This window comes from Corvus kubaryi, unplaced genomic scaffold (genome assembly GCF_017639235.1).
Source record: "Corvus kubaryi isolate FWS band 111438036 unplaced genomic scaffold, C.kubaryi_AGA036_p1.0 69, whole genome shotgun sequence".
Classification (NCBI taxonomy): Eukaryota; Metazoa; Chordata; class Aves; order Passeriformes; family Corvidae; genus Corvus; species Corvus kubaryi.
The window spans coordinates 9,261,924-9,287,766 of NW_024582057.1; the positions used below are offsets into that span (position 1 = coordinate 9,261,924).

At 38.3% G+C, this 25,843-nt stretch overlaps 1 protein-coding gene across 2 annotated transcripts in view; it reads right to left on the reverse strand.

The window, feature by feature from the left end:
• The window catches only part of GMDS (GDP-mannose 4,6-dehydratase), a 412,680-nt gene that overhangs the window by 221,279 nt on the left and 165,558 nt on the right, over window positions 1-25,843 (reverse strand). For both annotated transcript variants that reach the window (XM_042049040.1, XM_042049039.1), the window contains exon 7: window positions 7,024-7,151. In XM_042049040.1, the coding sequence (XP_041904974.1) occupies window positions 7,024-7,151 (128 nt within the window). The remainder of the gene's footprint in view (window positions 1-7,023; window positions 7,152-25,843) is intronic.

Below are 25,843 nucleotides of genomic sequence, written 5' to 3' on the forward strand. Positions count from 1 at the left end.
AATAGGTCAAACATGAAAGTGCTGAAAAAGAAAGTTAAAGGAAAATCTCTGTAAATAAGAAAAAAAATCTATTTACATATGTGCTTCCCTCACAGAAAATATGTCTGCAGGAAAATAAAAAGGGGAAAATGATGCTACAGTTCTGAAATAGATGAGGATAGTTTTCTGAAAGGTTTAACAACAATTACAGTTGGACTTACAGTCCACCATTGCTGGAAATCAATGCCATATGATGTGTATTAGACAGAATACATATATATATTAAAATTAAAAAATTTTTCTTTCCTCATTTTTATGTTTTAATTATGGAGACCATTCATGCCTATTGCAATAAACGACTTACTTTCTTGTACAATCTCTTACTATCAATCACCTCAAACTTAAAGAAAAAATAGCACATAAATGGACCTCTCAAACTACATGAAACTGAAAGTAATTTCCACAGAAACCATCCATGTACAGAAACATACATTCACATGCACACATTTATACAGGCTGTGTATTGTGTGTGCATGCACACATGAATGAAGTGTGTTCAGATTATCTCATTTTTGCTGTAGTTATTTAGAATCATATTATTTGCAGGCTTCAGCATTTCAAAAACCACAAAGGACTTGGTTTGGGTTTGTTTTTCTTTATTGTAGACATCATCCACATGAGTAAAACTAAGATGATAGTGTGTTAGTCTGCTGAGAATTGCAACTATTTCTAATAGTCAAGAAGTCTAATCTAAATTACATGCACTGAAAGAAATGCATTATAACGTCCTTTAGCATGCAGTCTTATTTACCAAAATGTAAGCCTTTATTTAGCATTAAAAAGGAAAACTTTCACTATTGAGGTTATTCTAAAACAGTTCTCTCTTCATAAGGGAAGCTTTGCCCATATTTTCAAAATCTGGAAGAAGATGGTTGAGAATTATACCTACATTTTGCTGGCACTAAATCATGCTCTAACGAAAAGAAAACATAACTATTTAAATTTCAACTTTTTCTCTGCTTGTATGGGAGAATGGAGAAGAAATGTACACTGATGAGAGCTTCACTATATGCTTATAATTTGTGGCAGTTCATTTTGGCACTGCACAGATATAGCCTTTGAGAAAATGTTTGGTCTTCAGTCCCACTCTGAAGTTTGTAACTAAAACCAGAGAAATGAAACAGTCGTTTCTGAAGCCAGAAATCAAGTGGGGCCACAGGTGCCCTACAGAGCTGAGGGAGCCTACCTGGACAGCAATAAAGAGAGAGAAATTACAACAGTGTGTCACAGAATCCTATTTTGATTCTGCATGAGAGACCTGGTGGGGAGACATCTGTTTGGTGGCCAGTGACACCATCTACCACCTCATATCAAGACGAGCTCTTTTGTAGGCTTGGAATATTTCAGTTGAGGCACAACATGTAAAAATAACTTACTAAAATAATGATACCATTAATTGACCTGGAAATCCACTAATCTATGTATTTCCCCTATAGACTCAGCCAGGGAAGACAATCTTTACTTCTGGGATCTGCTCTTCCAGCACTCTTGTTGTGTCATGAAGAGTCTGTATTGCAGTGCCAGTGCCTGTGGGTTAGTGTTGGGTGAACTTCACATCTTTCATTTGAAACCAGCTGGGACTGTGCTGTGACCACTTATGCAGGCTGTATTGTATCCTGAGAACTGGGTCATTATTTGGGTGGATGATTGAATGTATTACTGTGGTCAAATGTCACTTCCTTTATCCTGGACGCCTATCTCCACAAGTCCTAAATATTTACATGAGGAAATCAAAAAATATTCTGCCCTTGGCAAGTGCATAATTCCTTTGGGAAGATGTTGCTTTCTCAAAAACATTTCAGAATGAGACTTAGTTCTAAATTAAAGATTTTTAAACTATTAGAAAAATCAGGGATGGAATACTCATTGCCTCATTGTCTTTGATACACATGCTTCTAGAAAAGGTACTGCTTCAGCAAGTACCTGTCAAGAGTTTTGTGAATGTTCAGTAGTTGTTCCAAAGGAGCACAGTCTATCAAACTTTTCTCCTTAAGGTTCTTGTAAGTCCTGCTGCTCTCACAATTACTTCACCTAGGGGGAAGCAGTTCCATCTAGAGCAGATTTGATTTAATCTGAAGACCAGTTTGGCTTAATAGAGCCATTAGTCATCCCAGGTCAGACAAGCTGATGAGAAGAAAAAGTTCTCATTTGGAAATACACAAAGTACACTTTACCTGGATGGCTATACCCTCATACTGAAACAAGCCCATTACTGAGGGTTTAAAATTATTTTTCAACTTTTGTTAGAAGATATTCACTTTCAACTTAAAAACTACGCAATAAGAAAGGAAAAGCTCTTTCACTTCAGTCCATACCAAAAGGGTAATCCCCATTTAGAAACATGCCTTAAATTCATGAGCCAATCTCATAACTCTACGAGGTATTGATAGTTACACAGACAGATACAACTGACTTTCCTTTTATAACCAACAGTCCTTAACAAAGCAAGACTCTCACAAGCAAGAATTCAGCTGGGGTGGTGAAAGGATTACTCAGAAAAAACTTCAAGTCTTAGCAGACTAAGGTAAAATGTATCTCAAAAGACAACACATCCTTAATGCTACAAGAAAACAACACCACAAAACTAGAAACGCTTTGGCCAATAGTCTTACTGGCTGACTCCTTTTCTTATGCACAAGAGTAAAGTAAAATTTTAAATAATTCTTTCTGGCAAGAGCTTTTATATTTAGACATACACACAAACATACAGGAAGGGATTTCCCACCACAGCAGTGGTAGCAGTCGTTTCCAAGGGTCAGTTTCTGCCTATTAGAATGGTAAACAGAAAAATCATAAGTGAAAGACCAGGTGATGCTGACTAGAGATTTAAACAAAGATTAGATTTTACTATCTAAATTTCAACATGTGCAAAATGGTCTAAGACAATAAAAATTACTGCATATTTTCTTGTGCATTTTAATCACAGACTGAAGTATGAATCAGCACCAGCACCAATTAAAAAAAAAAAAAAAGGTAAGATGGATATTCTCTCTTTAAGCAGTTTCACGGTTTCTCAATATGCTTGGCTGGCCTGTACAATAACTTACTATATTACTTATTTATAAACAGTTCTCTTTTGCTTTGATTTTCTTTTACATTATTTAAATATAAATTAATGGAAGCCAATTCCCATACATTCTAAGTATCAAATGCACCCTGATTTCACCATGAATGTAGGCACATACCTAATTTTAAACATTTGACTAGACATGTAATTAATTGAATTGGAGCCAATTATGACCCAATTATGAGTCCTCTGTAATTATTGCTTGAAATACTACTGGATTGCTGCCTATTGAAGGCAAGAGAAAATATTTCAGATCTCTACGAATAACTAACGACTATTAAAACTGTTACCTTTGACTTCTTTTAGTTTGGTAAGATCAAGATTCAGGGGCTTTTCCACAGCTTTCATGAGTGCAGTATTTGTGCTGTTTGACTGAGGTACGGCCAGTGCAATTGCAGAAGGCAACCTGAGCATCAGCGGGTGATGGAGAGGAAACTGAAGGATGGGAAGAAAAAGCTTCAGCTCAGCAACTGAGGCTGGTGTGTCCAGGTGGCCCAGAAGGCCAATGGTATCCTGGCCTGTACCAGCAATAGTGTGGCTAGAAGGGTGATTCTTCCCCTGTACTCAGCACTGAACTCAGTACTCTTAAGGCTTGCCATAGTGCTAATAATTGAAAATACTCAGCAGGTAGTCTGCAGCAAATAAAGGGCATATTATCCTCACAAAGCAAAATAGTACACAGAAGTTTCATTATGTCAATAGCATTGATACATTATTTTTCCTCTTCCAACTCTGTGGCATTGATCATCATCTCTAACACCATCTCATGAGATTTGTGCTGGATCACAGCAGAGCCAATAATGGAGAAAGGGAGAGCAAGAGGCAGCAGCAATTTCTGCCAATATGTTGAGAGTTACTAATTTTAGGTTAAAATTTATAATCCCACACCAAAAATTTTCAATGCCTACTTATTTCTATTCTGTTCTCTTCAAACACTGAATGGAATCCTTTTCTTCCAGAGAGCTGGACTTCCCGGTTTTCATTCACCAGCACAATGCTGCTGTACCCTGTTCCTGCAGGTGGCAGTTCAAGTGCCAAGTCAAAATCCTGATCAAACACATTTTCCAACTACTCTCCACTGATATGAATCTATGTTTAAACCTCAAACTTCTGAATCATCTGCTACCCTCAACACATCCCTCAGTGGGCACCTACACACTTCCATGTTTTACTGTATACAAAGGAGTTTGCCCAAAATCACAGTGGCAGTCAAATAAACTCATATAATCAAAGCCCAAGAGTCATGAATTCTGCTTGTGCTTTGTAACCACCAGACATTCTCAAGTCCAACACATACAGGACACTGTCTCTCCATGAAGTCAATGGGAGTTTGCTCATCAACTTTCATGAGGCCAGGAATTGACCCATAATATTTCATAAAACAACAAAAAAAGAATGTATTTATGGTTTTATTATTATTCCTAATAAAGAAATAAGAAAAAAGAAAACACAGTACATGGTCTAGTCTATATGCACATGTGTTACTTGTATTAATGTCGATGGGATTTAAAGCTACATATGGAGAGGATAAGATATATCCCTATGTGTTTAGTCATATGCTTAAGGAAGCTCCCCAAATGCTTGTAAATATGATCATGCTTTCTAACATACTATGTATTTATTTGAACAACGTTAAATCTCTAAGCCCTACTTTCCAGTCCATTAAAGCTTCAAATAATTGTTTATTTCCAGTTACCTTATTTTTTAGCCATTAGAAGTCTGCCTGTAACCACATTTCCACAATACTCAGGGAATTAGAGAATTTATAATAACTCTCCCATTATCTGAAGGGGTACCTCTCTGGGATGAGAAATACTCAAGATGAGCTATATTTTAGCGAGGAATTCTTTCCAGAAGATTTTGGGACAGGCCCAAGATGCGTAGCTGAAAGGCCTGGAATGCTACTTGCACAAAAATCATGTGTTCATGCCACAGACCTCAGAAAACTACATTCCTTCTGGAGGCCAAAGGCCTTGAAAGCTAGTCATCCTTCTGGATAGACTTGTTCTCATTTCCTTTTTGATTTTTAAGGTTTGAATAATAGCCCTGATAGGCTGAGGGAGCTAGGCCTGTTCAGCCTCGAGAAGAGATGAGTGAGAGGGGATGTATGCCATCAATGTCTATCAGTATCTGATGGGAGTGTCAAGAGGATAGATCCAGGCTCTTGGTGGTGCCAAGCAATAGGACAAGAGGCAAAGAGAAGGAACTGATACACAGGAAGTTCCACCTGAACATGAGGAGGAACTTTACTGTGCGGGTGACCATGCACTGGAACAGATTGCCCAGAGAGGCTGTGGAGTCACCCTCACTGGAGATATTCAAGAACTGTCTGGACACAATTCTGTTCAATGATCTCTAGGATCTCATTCCTGCCTGAGCAGGAAGGTTGGACCAGATAAGCCATTCTGGTACCTTCCAGCCTGACCCATCCTGTGATTCTGTGAACACAGGGCAAGGGTCTAACCCAGAAGGCACGAGAGGATTATTTTGGATTTCCCTTAAAGAAGACCTCAGGATTCATCCCTTGATTTATGATCTAGTGCAATTTGTGTTGGAATGAGATAGCTGAAGTCTTTATGAAATATCCAATGCCTGTTATCAAACCATATTCATTATGTTCATGCAACTGATCATTCTATTTGACTTATCTTTTACTTTCTTTCAGCTGAGACTTGGTAACTGGTTTTATGGTCACTCATGACTATAGTTTTATGCATTAAAAAGATGACTGATGGGTTACTGGTTTAACTGCTTCATCTAATGCTGTAGCCACAAATATAAAACCATAGTTGTGGAGGCACAGTCATTACACTCATGGTGCCCTTAGCATCTCATGCAAATGCAGCACAGAACCAAAGACAACTTCATTTATAGGTGGCTGCCAAAAAACACCTTCTTCACTCGCCTGATGTAACCCTTTTGATACCAAGGTGATACGGCTGTTTACCTTTCTTAATGTCATCCAGGACATCATTTTATAGCGAGGTATTATGATTTTATTTTCTTGCTCTTTTTGATGGTAAAGAAGATTTGAGAGCTCAGCTTTTACTCTACCTTTAAAGTCTCAATTTATGATAAAAATCAGACTTTTGCCTACTGAGATACTTCTTACTTTGAAATACAGAAAACCAAAACAAACAGTCGTCATCTTTTTAAACTACATCAATGAATGGTGAAGTCAAATCCGGTTTCCCAGCAAGGAATTATTAAAAGACAGAAATAGTACAGTGACCACAGGAAAACTTTAAGCACCAAAATGGGGACAAAAATCTCCTGGGGAAAAGACAATATTTCCTACATGGTCATTCATGTCTGCTTGTAATACAATACAGGGGTATTGTTTGTTTGTCTGCTTAAGTAGATGGGTAGAATAAAATTAGATACAAATCCTGACTACACAAACATTTCAAACACTAGATGCAGGCTTATGTGTTCCAATTTCTGCCATCCCAACTGTGTTGTGATGCTGCTTTATAATGTATAACCAAAGAGGCCTTTGATTATTAACATATACATAATTTTTGCCTTATTTAAAAAAGGTCACCAACCTCCAGCAGGATCTTTCACATCAGGTCATACTGCATCTTGCTGAAATCTTAATATTGGTCATAAAAATTGTCAAAAGAATAGAAGAAATACTCTAAAATAGATCCACATTGTAGTCAGACCCCTTCCCCAGGAATTCAGGCAAGGAATGTAAACCCAGAGATTTATTTTTCTGTTCAGGTCATGCCTGGGGTAGACTGCTGTGTTACTAAATTCCCTAATCTGAAGTCAAGAGCAAGACAAAGTTAACAGACCTCAATAGGCAGGAAAAAAAAATCTTGCGATAGCCCTCTGTGGACCATAACCTGAAGTTACAGCAATAAGCCTTATCCCCTCCACAAAGATGATTCAGAAAAAATCCCACAGCTTACCTCAACATAGTCCCTGGCATGGCCCCAGTCTCTCTTAGCATCCAGATTGCCCAGGCTGAAACAATCCAGCTGTCCAAGGTGAATCTTTGCTACCGATCGGCTAATCTTCCGAGTGACAAAATTAGCCCCTGGAAGAGAAATAAAAGGTAGTATCAGCACAGTCACAGTGGCAGATAGCTTAGCTGGCCACAGGAGACATCTTGTATAGCTCAGCACATGGCATTTTCAGTCTTCACTCAGTCCCCTTACACCACCTAGACCCATGCCATCTTTTATCATTTGAGCAAGCTAAGAAGCTTCCAGTGCAAGTGTCACATTAGTTGCACTTTCACAGCAAACATCTTTCTTTGTGGGACTTCTTAAGCATTCCTAATTTGCTGCCTCAGTATTCACTCCAGGCATAAAGCCAAAGAAAATCGTTTGGAATGTCAGTTCTTAAACACAAAATGCAAAAGGTTACATAAAGAAGACAGACATCTTAGACCACCCTCAAGTTTTCTGTTGCCGTTTCTCTTTTCCTTTTTAATTTTTTTTTCCAGGGAATGCATATATCTAAATAAGTTTGTTTATTAATAAAAAAAATCAGGACTATGCAAATATTACATATTCTCCAAAGAGCTGTAATGGCTAAATGCATTCTACTCTTCTAGTTATTTGGGATTCTTTGTCCCTCAGGTTCAGTTAGATCATGAAATTGTGATTTCAACTTTCTCAGTTGAAGGTCGTACTTTATTTTATCATATTTCAGTATGTTGTTCACTGTATTACTTTGGAAAATTTGTGTACCCATTTCTGCTCCCAGTGGAGTTGCTTTAAACAATATTTTTTGTTACTTATTTTCAGATCTTGATTTTTAGATTATGATGGCTGTGTTTCTAAGAGGTGGTCATAGTCTCCTCAAAAGCAGAGGGATTTGAATTTAGACCAGGAGTTTAAGCTAAACAAGCCCAATGGCATTTGCACACTAATGAGCCACAAAAATTAAAATTACATGCCCTTTTAATAGCTAAAAAAGGATATGAATAAGTGGTGACAGATGATACCTCCTCCAAATGAAAAACAGGAAAGTTAGTGAAAATATCTGCAGTTGTAATATGCTCTTAGCAATTTTCAAAAGTCTTAAGTAGTGTAGCTTATGCATTCAATGCATACATGCAGTTTTTTTCACCATGGAACTCTGCCCTTTAAATATGCATCTCAATACATTCTGTTTCCTGTCAAACAAATAGTAGGTTGCTGCAACATTATTAAATAACATGAAGTGTCCTTTTCAGGTTACTAATTTTTTCCTGTAAAATCAAGAGCACTACAGTACTTTTCTGTGTCATTTGACTCCACCAAAAGTAAAAAAAAAAAAATTAGAAAAAAAAAAAAAAAGGACACCTCTAAGACCCATGTGGAATAAAGAACTTAAATAATTCAGACCTTACCACAGGATTAAGATAGAATTTTCAATTTTCATCAACTGCTGAGCTAATTGCAATTCCAGTTATTAGACACTTAGGATATACCATCAATTTGTGCTTGTTCTTTAAAGGATGAAAATTACATGATTTCCATATCTCCTTAAATATACATGAATATTTTATATTAATATGTAAAGGAACCTTCCTAAATAGTGTGATTTGCAAACTTTCAGAAACAAAATATAGTCCAGAGTCATTTTCAAAGCAAATTTCTCAAAAATTGGACAGTACCAACCCTGTGACTCTGCTATTGTAACTTCTGAAAGCAAAGTACTGTGGTTTCCCTGTTCCTAGCTGGACAGGCTTGCAGCAGGACTGGAGTTCTGGCTTAACAGAAACCAGTGACAGAGTCTCTTTGGCTTAGTCTGACTGGCACCTCTCCAAAGATTGTTTCTATTTTTAACTTATCAAAGTGCTTTGAGACCTTCACACAAATTATTGCTAATTAATTAAAAATAGATTCAATCTATTGCAAAAACTTACTAGGATTAGCTCTGAAACTTCCTAACCTTCTGTACTGAAATTATTTCAGTTAGCATTTTTATTCAGCAAATAAGAGTTGAGGGAACAGGTTTCTTTCTAGGATTAAGTATATGCTTTAAAGTTCCACGCTGCAACTGAGTAATAAGCAAACCTGACTGCTTTCAATGCTACATTCCCATTTGCAGCAAAAGCAATGAGAGTTCTAGTCACCATCCGCATTAAAGCAAGTTTTACTGTCAACCTGCACAACTAATCAATGTCAACTTCCCTTTTGGAGCAAATGCTTTCTCAGCATTAAAAAAAAAAAAAAAAAAGAGCATATTAGGTTGTGTGAGAGAAAAAACTATAATGCTATCAATTTAACTTTAAATATATGAAAGATACTGCACAAGAAAGAGCTGATTTGTCTAGCAGAGCACAACAAATACTAGTAGCTTCTGTCTTCTCACAGAGTCACTGTTAACTGGAGAGAAACAATCCTCAAAGATATACTCCAAACAAAATCGGAATATTCCTGAAAAGGCTGAGATGAAGAACTAGAGAGCACCACAATGAAAAATGAAAACCTTTATTTTCCATAAATATTCCAGTAAGGGTTCCACTAAATAATAGCAACCCTCTTCTTGGAAGTGCCTCAGCATTAAAGCTGTGGAAGAAAATTATGCTACCGTTCATTCTGAGAAATGTGATTGGAAAATTTTTCATGCACCCAAAGACTGAATGGCACATTTCAGAAGCATTTAAATGATATGGTTCATAAATAATGTTTAAGTACTGATTCTCTTCAAACACAGTATCTTAAAATATCCCATTACACTCTATGTTTGATCCCATGCCATTAAATGCACATCATAACTAGAATTTAAGCTGGTGCCCACTGGAGTCACACAAAATAGTTAAGGCTATGTCAGCATTTCCACTAAAAAGCCCTGTCCTAGAGGTTTGTAATTTGGCTATGAAATCTTGCTTTGGTATGGACTTCAGCAGAAGTAATGTCTTTTTCCTCAGGATTGATTCTATGTGAGAGATCCAGGCAGAGTGCTACAGATATCTTTGTATAAATGAATGCAAAGTACTTTTTGAGGCACAGAAATGGTTAGCTTCCCTCTTCCTCAGGAGGTAGTGAAGACTTGCTAATGTTGAACATACAGCAGCATTTTTCTCCACAAAATGGCCACTCAGTGCCAGGAAGAGTGTCATCAAAGCTGATGGTGTGTTAACCACTTTACCCTTTATGTTGATTTTCATTGGATCAAGTCGATGCAGCAGCTAAAATGCCAACAGTTATCACAGGTGAATAAGGCCTAATTTGTTATGCTACTAACCTTACTAATTCACCTGGAAATGTGTTGGTGGTAATGACAGAAACTACCTTAGACTGGTGGGAAGGAGAGATGTCAGAGTCCCACATTTGTCTCCTGGCTCTGCACTGCTTCCTCAGTTCAGAGAGGTTTCGTAAAACACAACTCATTGCTCACACCTGGTATGAATAAATGTGGAGAGTTCAAAACGCTGTTATATGGTTGATGTATTTTGACTTATTTGAACACTTTTTCAAAATGTGTGTGGGTGGCATATGGCTGGGAGCTCACTATCCTGCAGTAACCCAGAGAAGAATCATTCTTGCTGTCTGTGGGGCCAAACATACTGGGCTAAGTGCCTTGCATAGTTATCTGTGCAGTGAATACACCCTAACCATGATGGGCCACATCATGCTCTGGTTTGCATCACTATTGGCAGCACTGGAATTGCTGCAATGCAGCATTAGAGATGTGGCCAGGCAGAAGAGATGTGGCCAGATGTAGCAAAGGATGCTTTGATGTGTCATTTCAGTGGTTCTAAACAGCCCAAATTAAGTAGGGTCTGACAAGTTCCTACATTTTAAGAGGGGCCTTTAACAAGAGTTTTCATGACATCAACAGCTCTTTCAGGAACCCTAGGCATTAGCTTAGATTTTTTTTCAAAACCCAAGCCCTCCTCCCTTTGAGATCGTTAGCATGCCAATAGGAACCATAAGGTGCGATTTACAAACCCGATTTATCCTAGACAGGATTTAAAGCAAGGATTCCTCATCAAGCAGACCTGATCTGTAAAACATATAAGTTGTCAGCAAACCACTGCAGGAACAATATCACATTAAAAAGAAATTGCAGAGGTATAATGCAATAGCTTTTGCTCTCCAGCCCAGGCCTGTCGCCCAGTGCACTGCCTGACTCAGGGTGGAAACAGCTCATCCCTTTGAGAAGGATGCTGCCTACATATGGCAAAGATGCAGTTTTGAAAGCTGGACACATCTCTCATTAAATAGCACATATTTAAAACTATTGCTTTAGGAGGTAAGGTTTAATGCACCTACAGCTCCAAAGCTGGATTGCCCCAAGACAGGAAAAAATAAGTCTTAGTCTCTGCATCAGTATCCCATTCCTTTTATCAGCACTGGGGTTTCGCCCTTCGTGTATCATCAGGAACCTGCCTGTTGGAAGTAGGTGTTTTTCTCCAGAATCTGTGGTTTAGAAGAGGCAGCCAAATGGATGAAGCATTTTCAAGAGCCACTATTGTATTATCTGTGTCTTTTCAAGAACCATCATTTTCCAAGCTCTCAAGACCACATACAAAACCCAACTAATGATAAAACTGTGGTCTTAGAAAGACTGCTGTCTCTGTAAAACACTAGTTGTTGCATGCCTAAGAAAATCCATTATTAACCCTAGTAATATCATAGAATGACAATCAATCTTATAGAATTCAATAGCAGTACTTATCTATCAACAGAGATGCAGTCCTGGAACAATCTATCAAGTTCTCATAACACCTTTTTTCTTCATTTTGCGTAAAATATGATAAAATGGTTTCTGTCTCTGAAGACGCTGACACAAGATAAAGGTTGGAGTTTTGGGGTTTTTTTTCCTCCAAGTTTCTGCAGTTCTGGCATAGATTCTAGTGGAAGCCTAACATGTTCAAACACATTGTGCACCCAGCACTTCTACTAACCCAGAGGAACATATTTCTTTTAACACATATGTGTTGTAAATGATACACTTAATGAGATCATTAAAACGTTTTGATTCCCTGAAAATCCACACTGCTCATCATTTCCATTCTATGACAACCTTTTCCATTTTTTTGTAACAAGCTGAAAGGAAAAGCAAAGGAACACCCAGATTTTCTAAGAAAAGAAGCCCTGAATCTCCTTACACTGATGAAAATCAATAACAATTATTCCAAAGCAAATGGATTTATGTCACTGTAAACCAAATGAAAAATCAAGTTATAGATCTTTAAATTAACCTTCCCTATTTTGGGTTTAAATGGAATTTTAGACTGTGTCTTGATCAAAACAACTGATAAAGTACTGCATTTTGGTAAAACTAGTAGAGCAGCTACCTCATATATGTTAAACATTCATGCATTTAAATTGTGAATCTATTCTCAATTTAAAATAACAAATTGTTCTTCTCACAACAACAGTTGTACAAAGTAGAAACATCCCTTTTTGGAAAAAAAGGAAAAATCATTGTTATAAGTGATTTTTTTTCTTCCTTCTACTCATTATAATATCCTACGAATGTTACTCAGCAGGTACAGCTGCCTTTGGATGAGCTTGCCATAAAGTCCACAATCAGATTTTTGCAAAATGAAATATATATGAAATAAGGGTGATATGATTCATAAGCAACTCCTTGTAAAGTCATGCATGGGAAACATCTTCCTGACTGGGGTAGTAAATAATTTTATTTCCTGAAACATGAGATATAGGGCTTTAATCCTTATATTTTAATCCTGTATAGCATAGCTGGAAATACTTTGTTTCATCATTATATTTTCAATCTTTTCCTCTGTTCTTTAAAAATTTTAAAGTACCTTATGGTGGTGGTTTTCTCAGATTTCTAATATACTTGAAATGTTTTTCAAACATTTTCAGTTTACGTAGCCCAAACTATTTTCCAATGGACATGTATCTTTCTCTAAACAGGAAAGATAAATTTTTTTTTAAAAGGTTATTCTACATCAGCCCCCTGGGAAACAATTACGTAACAAAAAAATCCACAGATCCCAGACTGAAACCAGTGGTCCAGTAACATGAGGATGAAATTGCCCCTCCTTATCAAGTGACCCTCATTTGGAACTAATTTGAAATGTGTGATTTCAATAAAATGATGTGGTAGTAATTCCTTTAAATACTGCTAACAAAGACATCAATTGGCGTATCAACTGAATTATTTTGTTTTATAATATATTGATACACATTATAACCTTTCCGATGCCAAAATGTACTAATTCTGCTTGGCCCCTTTTCCCATTAGCACATCAGTTTTCAACAGGGTACCGAATCCTTGGGTGCCCATTCTTTAGGTAATTGAAAATGCACTACTACTTTTGTATTCCAAAAATGAGGAGGTTAAGGCAGAAAGGTAAAGGCACGGAAGGGTGGGAATCAGCAGGGGACGGCAGCACAGGGGAGGGGGTGGGTGCTCTTCAACCCCAGAGCAACTGTGCCCCTGCCATCCACTTGCACACAGAACATTTGGACAGCTGAGGGCAACAGGAGGTCATTGAACTACGCATGGAGAGAACACAAATTAATGACTTTTATAATCTGAGCGGAAAATCAGAGTGAGAGACAGTCTTGTGAGGAACAACAAGGTACAGAAATGCAGAGGGAGCACAGAGAGTAGGAAAATTTTTCTTTTTCCCAGTGGGTGAAAAGGTAGCACAAAGCCTACCTCAGGGGACAATTAGTAAGTCCTGTAAAAAAGGTGCACAGATGAAGGGGAAGAGACCTACCAACCACCACCAGTGGGTGAGAATCAGAGGTGGTGTTTGTCACAGCACAAGCCACGCTCCCCAGTGATTCAGGGGTGCTAACCCTCCACCGGGCATCTGTCATCAGGGCTTTAGACTCTTCATGACAGTTTTGCATACAAACAGATATAGGTTTCCACCTCCCAAAAACCAGTGACAGTATCATTTCTATGACTACGCAGCAGCAGTTCTCTAAAGTGACTGTGAAAAAACTATGTTTGATTAGGAGACAATCTGCATGTGTACGGTGTAACACAATGCTTTTGGATGTCACATTAGAAATACCACTGTTTGGGACTGATTACACTTCTCAGTTCTATCATATGGGGTTGTTAAAAGGCCAGGGTGATATACCAGCAATAACTGTTGGCCAAAAGGTGCTATTTTAGTCTATTTCCCCCCATATAATTTTTCTTAAATTCAAATATTTTCCCCTCAGGAAGTGTACACCGAACAGGAAAAGGTGAGGCATCAAAGATTCTCATAAAGGAAAACCCAAACATTAATACTGAAAACAATATGTAAAAGTGTTATTCCTGTTCCCAAGTTTATGTTGCTAATGGTGCTTACATAAACAGAGCAGCGTTTCGCTTACAGAAAACTTAACCTTTTGCTCCAAACTACTCACTTTGGTTTCTTTAATCGCAGTTCATATACACTACATTGTAAAACAAAGGTAAATGTCTTTAGCCGCTCTGATTTGCTAACATTCATTTAAGCTGTGGTTTTTAAATTGTACAACTAAGGTTATTGAATTAAACCTCTCATTTCAGCTGTCACAGAATTAGGCAAGCCCTTGCATGCATGAGCTGTGGGTAAATATGAGTGTGCTTGCCCATCAGTACAGACTCTTTATATTGTTAAAGCTTGTGTAAACAATTGGAGTTAAGTATAAGCATTGCTGAATTGGTGGTACAATAGCTAGAACTGTATGCAACCAAAAGGAAAATCTAGCACTTGTACAAAATGGAATTACCCTCCAGTCTTAGGCAACTTGCACAAAAACCTCTCTGATTTTGACTTCCCTCGTTGAATGGCTATCACGGTTCAGACATCTGTGCTCTTAAATTTAACACCCCTTTCCTTTTCTCCCTGTCTTTCCCCTCCTCCATCCTCTCAGCAACCAGTAGCACATCAAAAAAGTTGCTGTTTGATGGTTCAAGCTGAGACGTTCAGCCTTTACCCTTGCGCTCTCTTGAGATGAAGCAGGCAAGGCTTTTAATCTTACCTGGTGACACATGACTGACTAATACAGTTTCTTGGACCTTCTGACCTCTGAGGGACTAAATCTGGTTGGTCTCTCAACCTCTCCAGGTGGCTGGGACATCAGTTTGCGGTGGGTCATGACGTAAACAAAGTTTTGCACAGGTCTTCCGTCACTTTCTGTGCACCCATAATTGTGCTAACTTTTACTGTGCAAATTTCTTGAGTATAAAACGTATCATTTCACTTCAAGTCAGGGGGAAAAAGAATTTTCCTTTACTTTTACTGGAGGTTAAAGACTGTAACAAGAGCCAGCCTTGAAACCAGTCACAGCAGCAAATTTGCTGAGTCAGTGCTGATGTATTTTCTTGGAGCGAGAGAAATGGTCTGGCCACAGCCAAGTAGCTTATTTGAAACTCTGCCTCCCACACAAACTAATAAAGCAGTGCTAGACGGGTTTGACACTTATACAGTATAACTCAAGATGTTCCTAATCCATGTGCCTCCCTTTGGAGCTTTGTTGCTCAACTGTTTTTCTCCTAGGACTTTCTTCTGGTTAGCTTTGAGGCAGTGGTAGTCCTCGAGGCACCCTTTAGGCCCTCAATACATCATTTGGTAAATGTGTTTCGATTTTACTAAACCACTTTTTGCTACAGGAGTCCTGGAATCACCAAGAGGGGGTCCTGAAACACAGCTGAATAATTTTTTCAGGGAGCTGGAAGCAGCTGAAGGAAAAGAGCAGATTGAGAAGTAACAAGGTGAGGGCCAGTGAGAACTGGAGGGAAGCAAAAAAAAAATCTCAGCTTCTGCAAATACAGGAGGCACATTTTTTTCTAGTACGAGGTACATAAAATGCAAGGTGCTACATTTCCTTCCATCTTCCACACTATGAATAGTTGGATTCTCAGCTAGGATGAGGTGAGAAATACATCTCCAACACCACTGATAATCCCAACAAGTCAATGTACAGATCATCACTTGCACAGGCCTACAGTTACAAGTGCAAGGATGAAATCTTCCAGCTACAGACACCCTTTTGGACTCACAACAGACCAATCAAGTAAACACATGGTTCAGACGTAAGAGCCAAAAAAAAAATCTCCACCGTGTGTGCTGTGGCATGCAGTCAAGCTGGTGTGCAACCCAGGGTATAAGATCAGCTCATGGTGCTCCCAGCCTACTCTCCCTGTCCCTGCTGTCCCCATTTCCCAAGCTCTGCTTCTGTATAGGGACAAGTGGTTTTGCTAAAGACAGAACAGGACAACCCTGGAAGCCATTATTTTGGATAAAACCAAAGTAACAACCTTGAAATGTAGTGTCTTAACAACAGACCCCAGTAAAAAAAAGCTTCAATTGATTGTGTGAAGCAGGAGCAGAGGGATAACCCAACCCTAAAGTAAGCCCCCAAGTCCTAACAGTTTAAGAAGATAATGGGGTGAAAAGGCAGAGACAAGATGACAGTGCACTGGGAAGACCGCAAGCCAACAAAGACGGCATGTCCCTTCTGGTCCAAAGGACTTGGCCATGTTTGGTCTAGCTGTGTTGACCTCCTCTACTCAGAAAGCCAATAAAAACATTATTTCACCTAGCTGTAGTTACTGCTGGTTGCTTAAACTTCCCATAAAAGCTGTGTCCTTACTGCAGCACAGGATATGATCACTCTCAGAGGACCCTGAAGTTAAGCAAGGGTGCTACGGCTTCCACACCCAAGCTCTGAACTGGAAATGCCACCAGACAGAGCGGCAGCTCTCCCACAGGCAGAAAGGGTATGACAGGAGGTTGCATAAAAACCATTGCTGAGAGTGAACTCTCCTCTGGGACAAAGCCTGGGCATGTTGCTAATTTTCACTCTAAAATGAATAAGGCAATGAAAAAAGAAATGGACCCTTATTTAATCAGAAAACATTTTGAACACAACCGGTGAGTAAAATTCTAAAAGCTTTTTGAAATGTACACAAGTTTCAATGAATATTCCTTTTTACTAATGTTGCCACTGAAACTGAATCCCACTCCTAAATTCTTTCTCTGTGGGAATAGAGTTTCTCTAGTGTAATTAATAATAAAAATTAATATGCAGCTATAAACAGAGAACTCAGCTTTCTGGCACGATAAATTGGTGCAGTTTCACTGAAGTCAGATTACTTAAATTTACAAAGAAGAGGCCAAACTTAAACATACCACCATTGACAAGTTCAATCACCACAGAAGTTTTGCACAAGAAAATATGAAACAAAACATTTGGAAAGTGATTGAACTGCAAAAAAAGAGTGTCTAGATAATATGTTCACTTACCACCATTCAGCTTGTCATGCTCACTACTGTTTTAATAACAGTATTTTTAAGAACAGTTCTTCCTTTGTGGACTCCTGAAATTCATTGTTATCCTGTTTTTGTGATATTTCCCATTTAAGTTAGTTTATACTTCCTCTAGCAACAGAAGAGGCAGTCAGATCACCTGCTGTTCTGAGATGTCTACAATACTTGAACACAATGGGGTGAAATCAGGACAGAAAGTTAGCCCAATTCTGAATTTCCTGGCTTTGTATTTTTAGTGGGACCTTTCATATCATTTTAATATCCCCATAGGTAGCTGTGCAGAAAAACACAAATGCACATACACACACTCTGTACGTACTCAGGACAAAGCCGTAAATTCTAGCACCCAAAGTTAGGATTATGTGTTTCAGTGTTGTTTCCGAATGCACAATGATACGGTTTTACAGAACACTTCCAGATTTCATACTGTAATCTTTTTCCTAATAGGATTGTCCCTGGTCCAGAGAACAGACTTACTCTGAGAGCAAAAATTGCTGTCTTGTAAGGAATGAAGTAGGCAAGGGCCCTATGGAGCCTGAAGCTAACCAAAGGTAAAGAACTTCAGAGAAAGAAATGGTAGATTCACAGTTCCATCTGATTAATGCTGTTATAGGAAAATGAACAAAAGCCTGCTTCTTGTGCAAATTCTGAAAGGGTGCTCAGAAAGTCACTTAAATCCAGGTTCTCATTTAGTCACTGGTGTATATTCCTCTATGTGCTTGTTACCAAGCCCTAAGGTGGAAACAGATGAGAGTTTTATTCTGAACATGAACTAATCAATCAAGAAATGCAGACCTTTTTTAGGTTTTTCATGCCTTAATTCCACTCCCCATCCCAAAGGAGATAAAATTCCAAAATTTTATGAGAATTTGAGTAAGTTAAGTATCTTGATATTTGTGAAACAATGAGATGGAAGGACCCTGGAAGAGTCAAAAAAGACTTTTTTTTACTCAATAGATAAATAAATCTGCTGTAAAAGAATGTTTTTCTTGTTCTCTGCCCACCATTCCACCTCCCCCACCCCAAGACTGAACATCTAGTCATTCCCGTAAGAGCTCTGCATCCCATGCAAGGAATAAGGAAGAGGGAGCCTGTGGGGAGAAAAACCAGAAGTGCAAATAAGGGCTTTATCAAAACACAAAGGCACAAGTTTAAGTTTGTGGAGGCACCTCTCATTCAGTTATTACACAATTTATGAGCTAATCAAATTTTCAAAGCCCCTTTTACCCTTCTTTCATAGTTTTCAGGATGTATTCATATGTACCTCACTTTTTATGCCCACACTAAGGTGAGGAAGACTCTAACTGCTGTAGCCACAGAATGCTACAGAATTTTCTGCTTCAGTCTAGAACACGCTTCCAAAACTGGACAAAACTGAACTTTAAATAGTTTCCCAAAGCACACTACAGAGTTCGTCTCTCAAAGGGCAGTTTATCAACGGGCTTGAGCAGCAGAGAGGGAAATCACTGAAATTTAACCCTGAACCCCACGTGAACCCAGGGATTGGGACTGCATATTTTCCACTGTCCTGCCATCTGCTGCTTCACTGCGCATGGTAATCTTTGGCAACCCCACTGAGAGCTGCCTGGGCTATGGCTCTGTTCAGACAGGGTGTAGAAAGAAAAGACACTGAGAATGTCATGGCTGACTGACCAGACTACTGAGATCAGAGAGATTATGCCTCATTTGCTCACCAAGCCCTGCCAAAAGCAACACCATTTAACTGCAGGTAATCAAAACCCAACAGGCATATTTAAAGGAAAAGCAGGCAAAAAAAGAGGACCATTCATAACGTACATTTGTTTGGGACACTGTAGCTACGACCTTTTGGCAATTACTCATGAAAGTTTTAAAACAAAGTTTACAGTGCCCAGCATTTCAGGTACAAGTGAAATCTGGCAGAAACTATCACACCCAATTGCAGGACACACCAACCTGGGATATGACTCAAGGCAGGAGTAAAAAAAGGGATAATAGCCCAGCAAACAGAGATAAACAGGGAAAAAACTGTTATTTAGCTGTTATTTTAAAGCAGCTACAGTCTGTTTATCTCCTGGCTGTGAAATGCTGCACAGTATGGGAGTGTGAGGGTTTGGTACTCTTGTGCATAACCTTCATATGTCATCTCATGACAGGGGACCTCCCTTGAGCCAAAGCCAAATTTACATTTGTTCCCCAGAGCACCCCCACTAGGCTCCAGATGCAGCAGATGAAGAATCAGCACTCAAACTCTGATTTCCTCTGACCACACTGTTCTGAATAAGGGCCCCCAAACCTTCCAGTGATTAAATATCAAATGTTTACACACAGACTTACTTACTTTCAAAATGATGTCTCTAAAAGCTAAGGAATATTTCAGAAGTGTCCTAGAACTGCCAAGGTATATTTTTAGGGGTATTGGACCTGCAAGAACATTACTGTAGGATACAGAGTACTGTAGATTTTTTGAGTCTTATCATGCTGACAACAACCACCTGTTATTAATGTATCTCTCTCCCTCAACCTCCCTGCTTCTGCCAGAAGCACTAGAAATAAAGATGTAATTCTATATATGTGTCTACAACAACATCCTGCCCTATTTCTTCACTCAAATACTGATCTTGGAAGTGACAGTGTCTTCTATCTGTTTAGGGAAAAAAAGGCACTTCAATAAGATAAGCTTCTCCAGGGGCTGCAGAACTATGGTTGGCAGACATCAGGGTTGACAAATGTTCTTGTAACTGCAAAGGGACACTGCAAAATTGTCCTCTGTTGTGGAATAGACAATTGCTGTCACCCTTTCTTCTTCCCTGCTGCTCTACTGCCTCCACTCTGTCTGCCTCACAGGGAGATCGGGAAAGAGACAGAAAAAAGCCATGTAAGAAAAGAGAAACAGGCATCTTTTTCCCAGTTCCAGCTGTGTTGGAGCCAACAGGCTCTGTTGTTTTGATGATTCCAGGACCCTCACATCTCATTTGATCCCTGCTTGACAGAAGTGCACAGCAGAGGTGGGAATGCCTTGCAGACTTACAGAGGGAGCTTCTGAAACCCTTAGGGTGCTCCCTCCAAGACAGGGCCCTTCTTTCTGAGAGCTGGAATCAAATAACCTCGACACCAACCTCTGGTTAGTAAGCAAGACAGGAGCAATGTGGCAAAATGAGTAAGGCAAAGAGATTAAACATGCTTTCCACTGTATTTTTCTCTTGATTCGAACACGTATCTTGAAAAAGAGTAGGTTTGAAGTAATAAGCTACCCACTAACACTCCCAGTTTTAATGTCTCTGCTGCTAAGCCCTGCTGAATCAGAGCTCCTGCTCCCCCTCTCCTTCTTGACTCATAACCTCAGTGACAGCCGTGAAGCTGGGCAGAGGCACTTTATAAAATGTACTAAATGAAGCAACTCTCAATAATAACAAGGACTGGCAGGTAGCCATGCTAGAGGAGGAAAGACCTAGTAGGAATGTCCTGCAGCATAAAAGTCTCTGTTGTTCCCATTACTGCAGAGGAAGAAAATCTCTTTAAATCCTTTTGATTCAAATGATCATCTGACAGAAACAACGGACCAGACAAATGGCTGTAAAACAAGGTAAGTGGATTTCCTACTGCTACAATATCTTACTGGGCTCCCATGACACAATTTCTCTGTTATTCTGCCTTGCCATGGTAAAGTAAACCTACAGGCTACCCAGAAAACAGATGAGTGTAATCAGTCCTTTATAAATTATATCCCTTCACTCAAAGAAAGCAAATAACTTTGCCTGCTCTATAATAACTGTTTCTAATACTTCATTTATTCTATAAATTGTTTATAAAACACTTCAAGAGAGGTCAAGATGAGAGGGCAACAATAATTGGAGATTAAGGAGACTCTCTAAGTATTTTGCACCTGTGAGTAAACACTTCGGTAATTATTATGATATGAGATAGATCTACTAAAAAATCCCCAACAGCTTATTTATGATTTTCTTGGACATATGTTATTTCATCTGAGAGAGAACCCCCATCTTTTCCAGAGCTATTTAAATTCAAATTTAAGCAGCTGCAAATTTGTCTGATGTCATGTGACTGGCAAGTCAATAACAACAGATTTAACGTGATCTCCCATGGGAGGAACATAAAGAAACAATGAGCCAAGGGTAAGTGATATTATCATTAAGTTTTATCCAAGTCACCTGCGGAAGCAGGAACTTTCTTCCTCAGAGGAAAGCCCACAGAGTCAAGAACAAGCAAAACTGAGCCTGAAGGACAGAGATGTGAATTAACATGCAGGACTGGTGTTCAGGTGGGGTTTCAGAAAGGACTCTCTAACAAAAAGGGGACATGATGTCCTTTTGCAGTCTCTGTGGCATGGCTCTGCCCACTTTGGCTTTTGTTCTTCCTGTGCCCATGCACAGCACTAGCAGTGGTCATGGGACCATTCTGGAAAAGGGAATGGAATAAACTCTGCAACACCATCTCTTGAGCTGCTGAGCATCACAACTGTGCAGATACCTAATGCAGCTAAAATCCGACATATTGATTAATACTAATCCACACTTTGAAAGTACAAATGAATAAAATTATATTAAATCTTTAAACACTCAACCCAGTGGTTTCTTTTAAAATAGTTACAATTTAGCATGTCAGAAAAAAACTTGCTTCTTTGTAACTTTTCTGCACAGTCCAGAAGAGGTTGCTAAAGAAACCACTAGCGTCCCCTAATCTCCCTACCAATTTAAAAGAGAACCCAAAACAAGTTCCTGAAAAACAAAAAATAATCAAATTCTGAGTAGTTATACAGAAATAATAAACTTAAACATGACAAAAATATTTGCTGAGGAATTTAAAAGTAGCCAGGACTATAGACATACTGGCTTACAAAAATAAAGTTAAATTTTTAAGTTATTCTTAAGAGTTTCAATGGAATTCAGTAAACAGTATTTGATTCATGACAAAGCACTCTCATTACTCATTTTATATTGTAAGGTTATAAAAATGTAGATTCAAAATTCAGATTTTATATCATTCCCCTTTATTTCTTTTTAACCCACGTTTCCTTGATCTCCTCAATGGCACAAAGTCATGTAGAGCCAGACACAAACACAAGCTCTCTCCAAAATGCTTCAGTCCAATACCAAATCAATACAGATTATTTCCACATAAAATGGTAACTGAACCACAGCTGTTACCTGAACCAAATTCTTTGTTTACCTTAATGAAGAACTGAACCAAGAAGAAAATACCTGATTATTGGATCAGAATAATTAACAGAGAATTTTCAGAGGAAGTTCCCTAATCACTTAAATTTACATTTAAAAATTTTGCATTTTTCAGCTTGAACTAATTCAGAAATACCAGTGCAGACAAATAATTATTGTCCTGTCCAAATTGAACTGACTCGTCAGAGTTTAAGAAAAATCAGAGCTGAACTAAGAAATTTTCATGCTGTTTTACTTAGGTTTTTTTTAGTTATTGTTATTTTTCAAACATCACAAGTCCAGGAAACACAATCGGGTACAGGAAAAACAATTTTTCTTTCATTTTTTAAATTGATTATATTAATCTTAGCAGTGTCTCCCACAAACATTATTGCAGAGTAAAATGGAAATGAGGCTAAACTAACATTTCAAGGTAGCTGCTGTCTACATCACTACATAGTTGAGAAGTTCTCCTTTAGAAGTAGAGAATAAGGCCCTCTTAAAACTATTTTGTTTATGTCTTGAAAGCTCTCTGTGAGGTATCTTTAAAATATGTAAGACTCCCAGGGCTGTGAAAAATCAGAATGGTCTTGTCACTAAACAGCAGCTTTGAAAATCAGATAAAAGCAACTGAGATTTTATTAAAAAAACAACTTACTGCATCTTTTGGCTGCATAAGTATTTCTTTCCTGACAGGCTACAGAAAAATAAGAGTCATTTCTGTTAATCCATTGAGAATTAATGTTCCAATTTTTTGCATTTTGGTAGTCTCAAGGAAAAGCATATTTTAAAAACTGTTAAATCTTTCAGATTTTTTTTAGTCAATCCCAAGCCTTTTGTATTAAATATTAAATTCTCTGATCTTAACCAGTAGAAACTACACCTGAGTTTGACTGAACCCTCATGTACATTATCAGTTAGGACAATTCTGATTTATCCTTTTACAGAAAATTTTACTGACCACACAAATTCTTCCATCAGACTTTCACTTACAGGCAGCCATCTTCAAGCATCATCCACATACTCACACACATGCATAATTTTGGAAAAAGTGAATGAACATTCTCTGATGACTCTGTGGGTTTCTTCATGGGTGTTGATGCCTGGTTATCACTGTCTATAAATGTGATGGTAAACCAGATGATATCACCACACCACCAAACCCACAACGAACCTGTAGAACCAAAGTGACAGGAGACACTTAACTTACTTGCAAGTAGAGTTGTGCAATAACTGCAGCTCACTAATGAAATCAAACCCAGAATTGCTTCATCCCATGATTTCAAAACAAAGAGCTTCTTTAAGTGCAATTTAAGATTATGATGCTTTTCTCAAGAAAAGCATCATCATGAGACATAGCAAAGATTTAATAATGACCTGTTATTCACCGGCCACTTTTCTGACACCATTTTGGCAATAGATCTTGGATTCAAGCACGACAAAAACTGTTGCCAGTTCTTTAGTAACACGAGCACTTTCAGAACTAGGTAGCAAAGGTAGCATTTGCTAACTGCTGTTACATGAAGCCAAGCTTTCAAGTTCCCAGCCTGAGTTACTGTTACACCAATCTTGCTCTGCTTTTCCTAAATATTGCAAAATCTGCAGGGACCGTGAAATATGCTAAAAATAAAACAATTGTATATATGTTACCCTCTTTTTTTTAAACTTATTCTTGTGCAAATCTCAAACATCACATACAATTTTCACCAAAATTCAGATGATTAAAATCACTACCTGGCAGGTGCAGCACATCTGGACAGGTTATGGCCCAGGGCACAGGGCAGCTATTCAGAAAAGTAGAAGTACATCCACTGTCTAGTTTTAGACCATACAGAGGGGAGAGGTTTGTCCATAACACATGAGTTGCAGATGCTTTACCCCAACAGAGCATGAGCACCAGTCCATCCCATTCCCCCATTTTCCCTGAAGGGTCAGGACTTGAGAAGAGGAAGGCACATCCCTGCTGCAAAACACATGTTAAAATTGGCAACTACTGGTCTGATTTTCAATGGCAGATACATGCAATACTTATGGAAACAAACAGCATGGGAATAAAAAAGGAGTATTTGCATGACGCCTGTTGTGGTCACAGGGCTGATCTTCACACTACATTCAATGGCACTTCAGTATAAATGTTTAAAATGAAGTATAATACCGGTGCCATCCCAAACCAACAAAGTTTTTAAGACCATGGATAATTTCCAATTTACTCCGTTTTCAAGCATTACATAAAATTTGGGAAGTTGAAGAACTTTTCCTGAGCTTGGGAAGTTCACAGTGTCTCCATTAATCTTGAAGCAGGGCAAAAATGGTAGCAAAACATTTTGGTGGTAATTTTTAGTCTGTAGCATATAGAAACTCAGTGTGAGAGCACAGAGTGTACGACACAACATGAGTATCCCTAATGGATGCACACATGCCTACCAGTGACTCAGAATATGGGCATGAGGTGGGGCTGGGAAGAGGAAGGTGTCAGCAAGAAAGCACAAAGAAGATTTATAACTTTAAAAAGCAACTGTTTCAAAATTTTTAAAAAAGAAGTGGAACGTAAAATATTTTTGAGTGTTACTGATGTTTTTTTCATGTCTTCTTCATTTTTCTTAAATCCAAAATGAGTTCTAGATTTTTCCAGACTTCCACTGCCTACACCTGGGATTACTATAAGATTTTGTAAAGTTTTGCAAATACTTTTAATCCACCTATTGACAGATATTGATGCAATGAATAAACATCTTAAATCTCTTTTAATGTAAAGATTGTAATATAAATGAGAAGAAAAAAAAAGGATGCAAAAAAACCCCTGAAGGTCTGAGTTGCTTTTCTGGATAATTCTTAACTACTTATAAGTCACTTCACTTATAATGGCATGAAATCAAGGCCTTGACTTCAAAAATAAAAATCCATCTGTATTCCTGCAACACTTCTATAGCAGTAGTTCTCAAACTCACATGTCCTAGGGCAAAAAACTCAGAGAAAGCAGAGAAAACATGATACTGTATTCTCTCTGTTGGCTTGGGTTTCATTTGTTTTCCTGTACCAAAGAGCAACCCTGAAGGGTTTCACGGGAAACCTGCTAAGACTCTGTCTTAACAGCTATCATTCTATAGGGGTGAGATACAATACAGATCAAAATATGCAACTGATATTGCAACATCTAAATAGCATGGGGTATCTGGTTTAATTACAATGCTTTGGGCCATAGCTTTCATTTGCCAATCATTGCCTAACAATTAAGTAGAACATAATTAAATTTTAAGAGCCTAAGAAAGGCAAATCCTTGAAAAGGAAATATTTTAACACGGTTGGCAAGGTGTGCAAACATCAATAGTGTGGGAAACACGTGTAGCTGACAGTATATACACTGCTAAAACTCCTTGTAACAGAGGTTAAAAT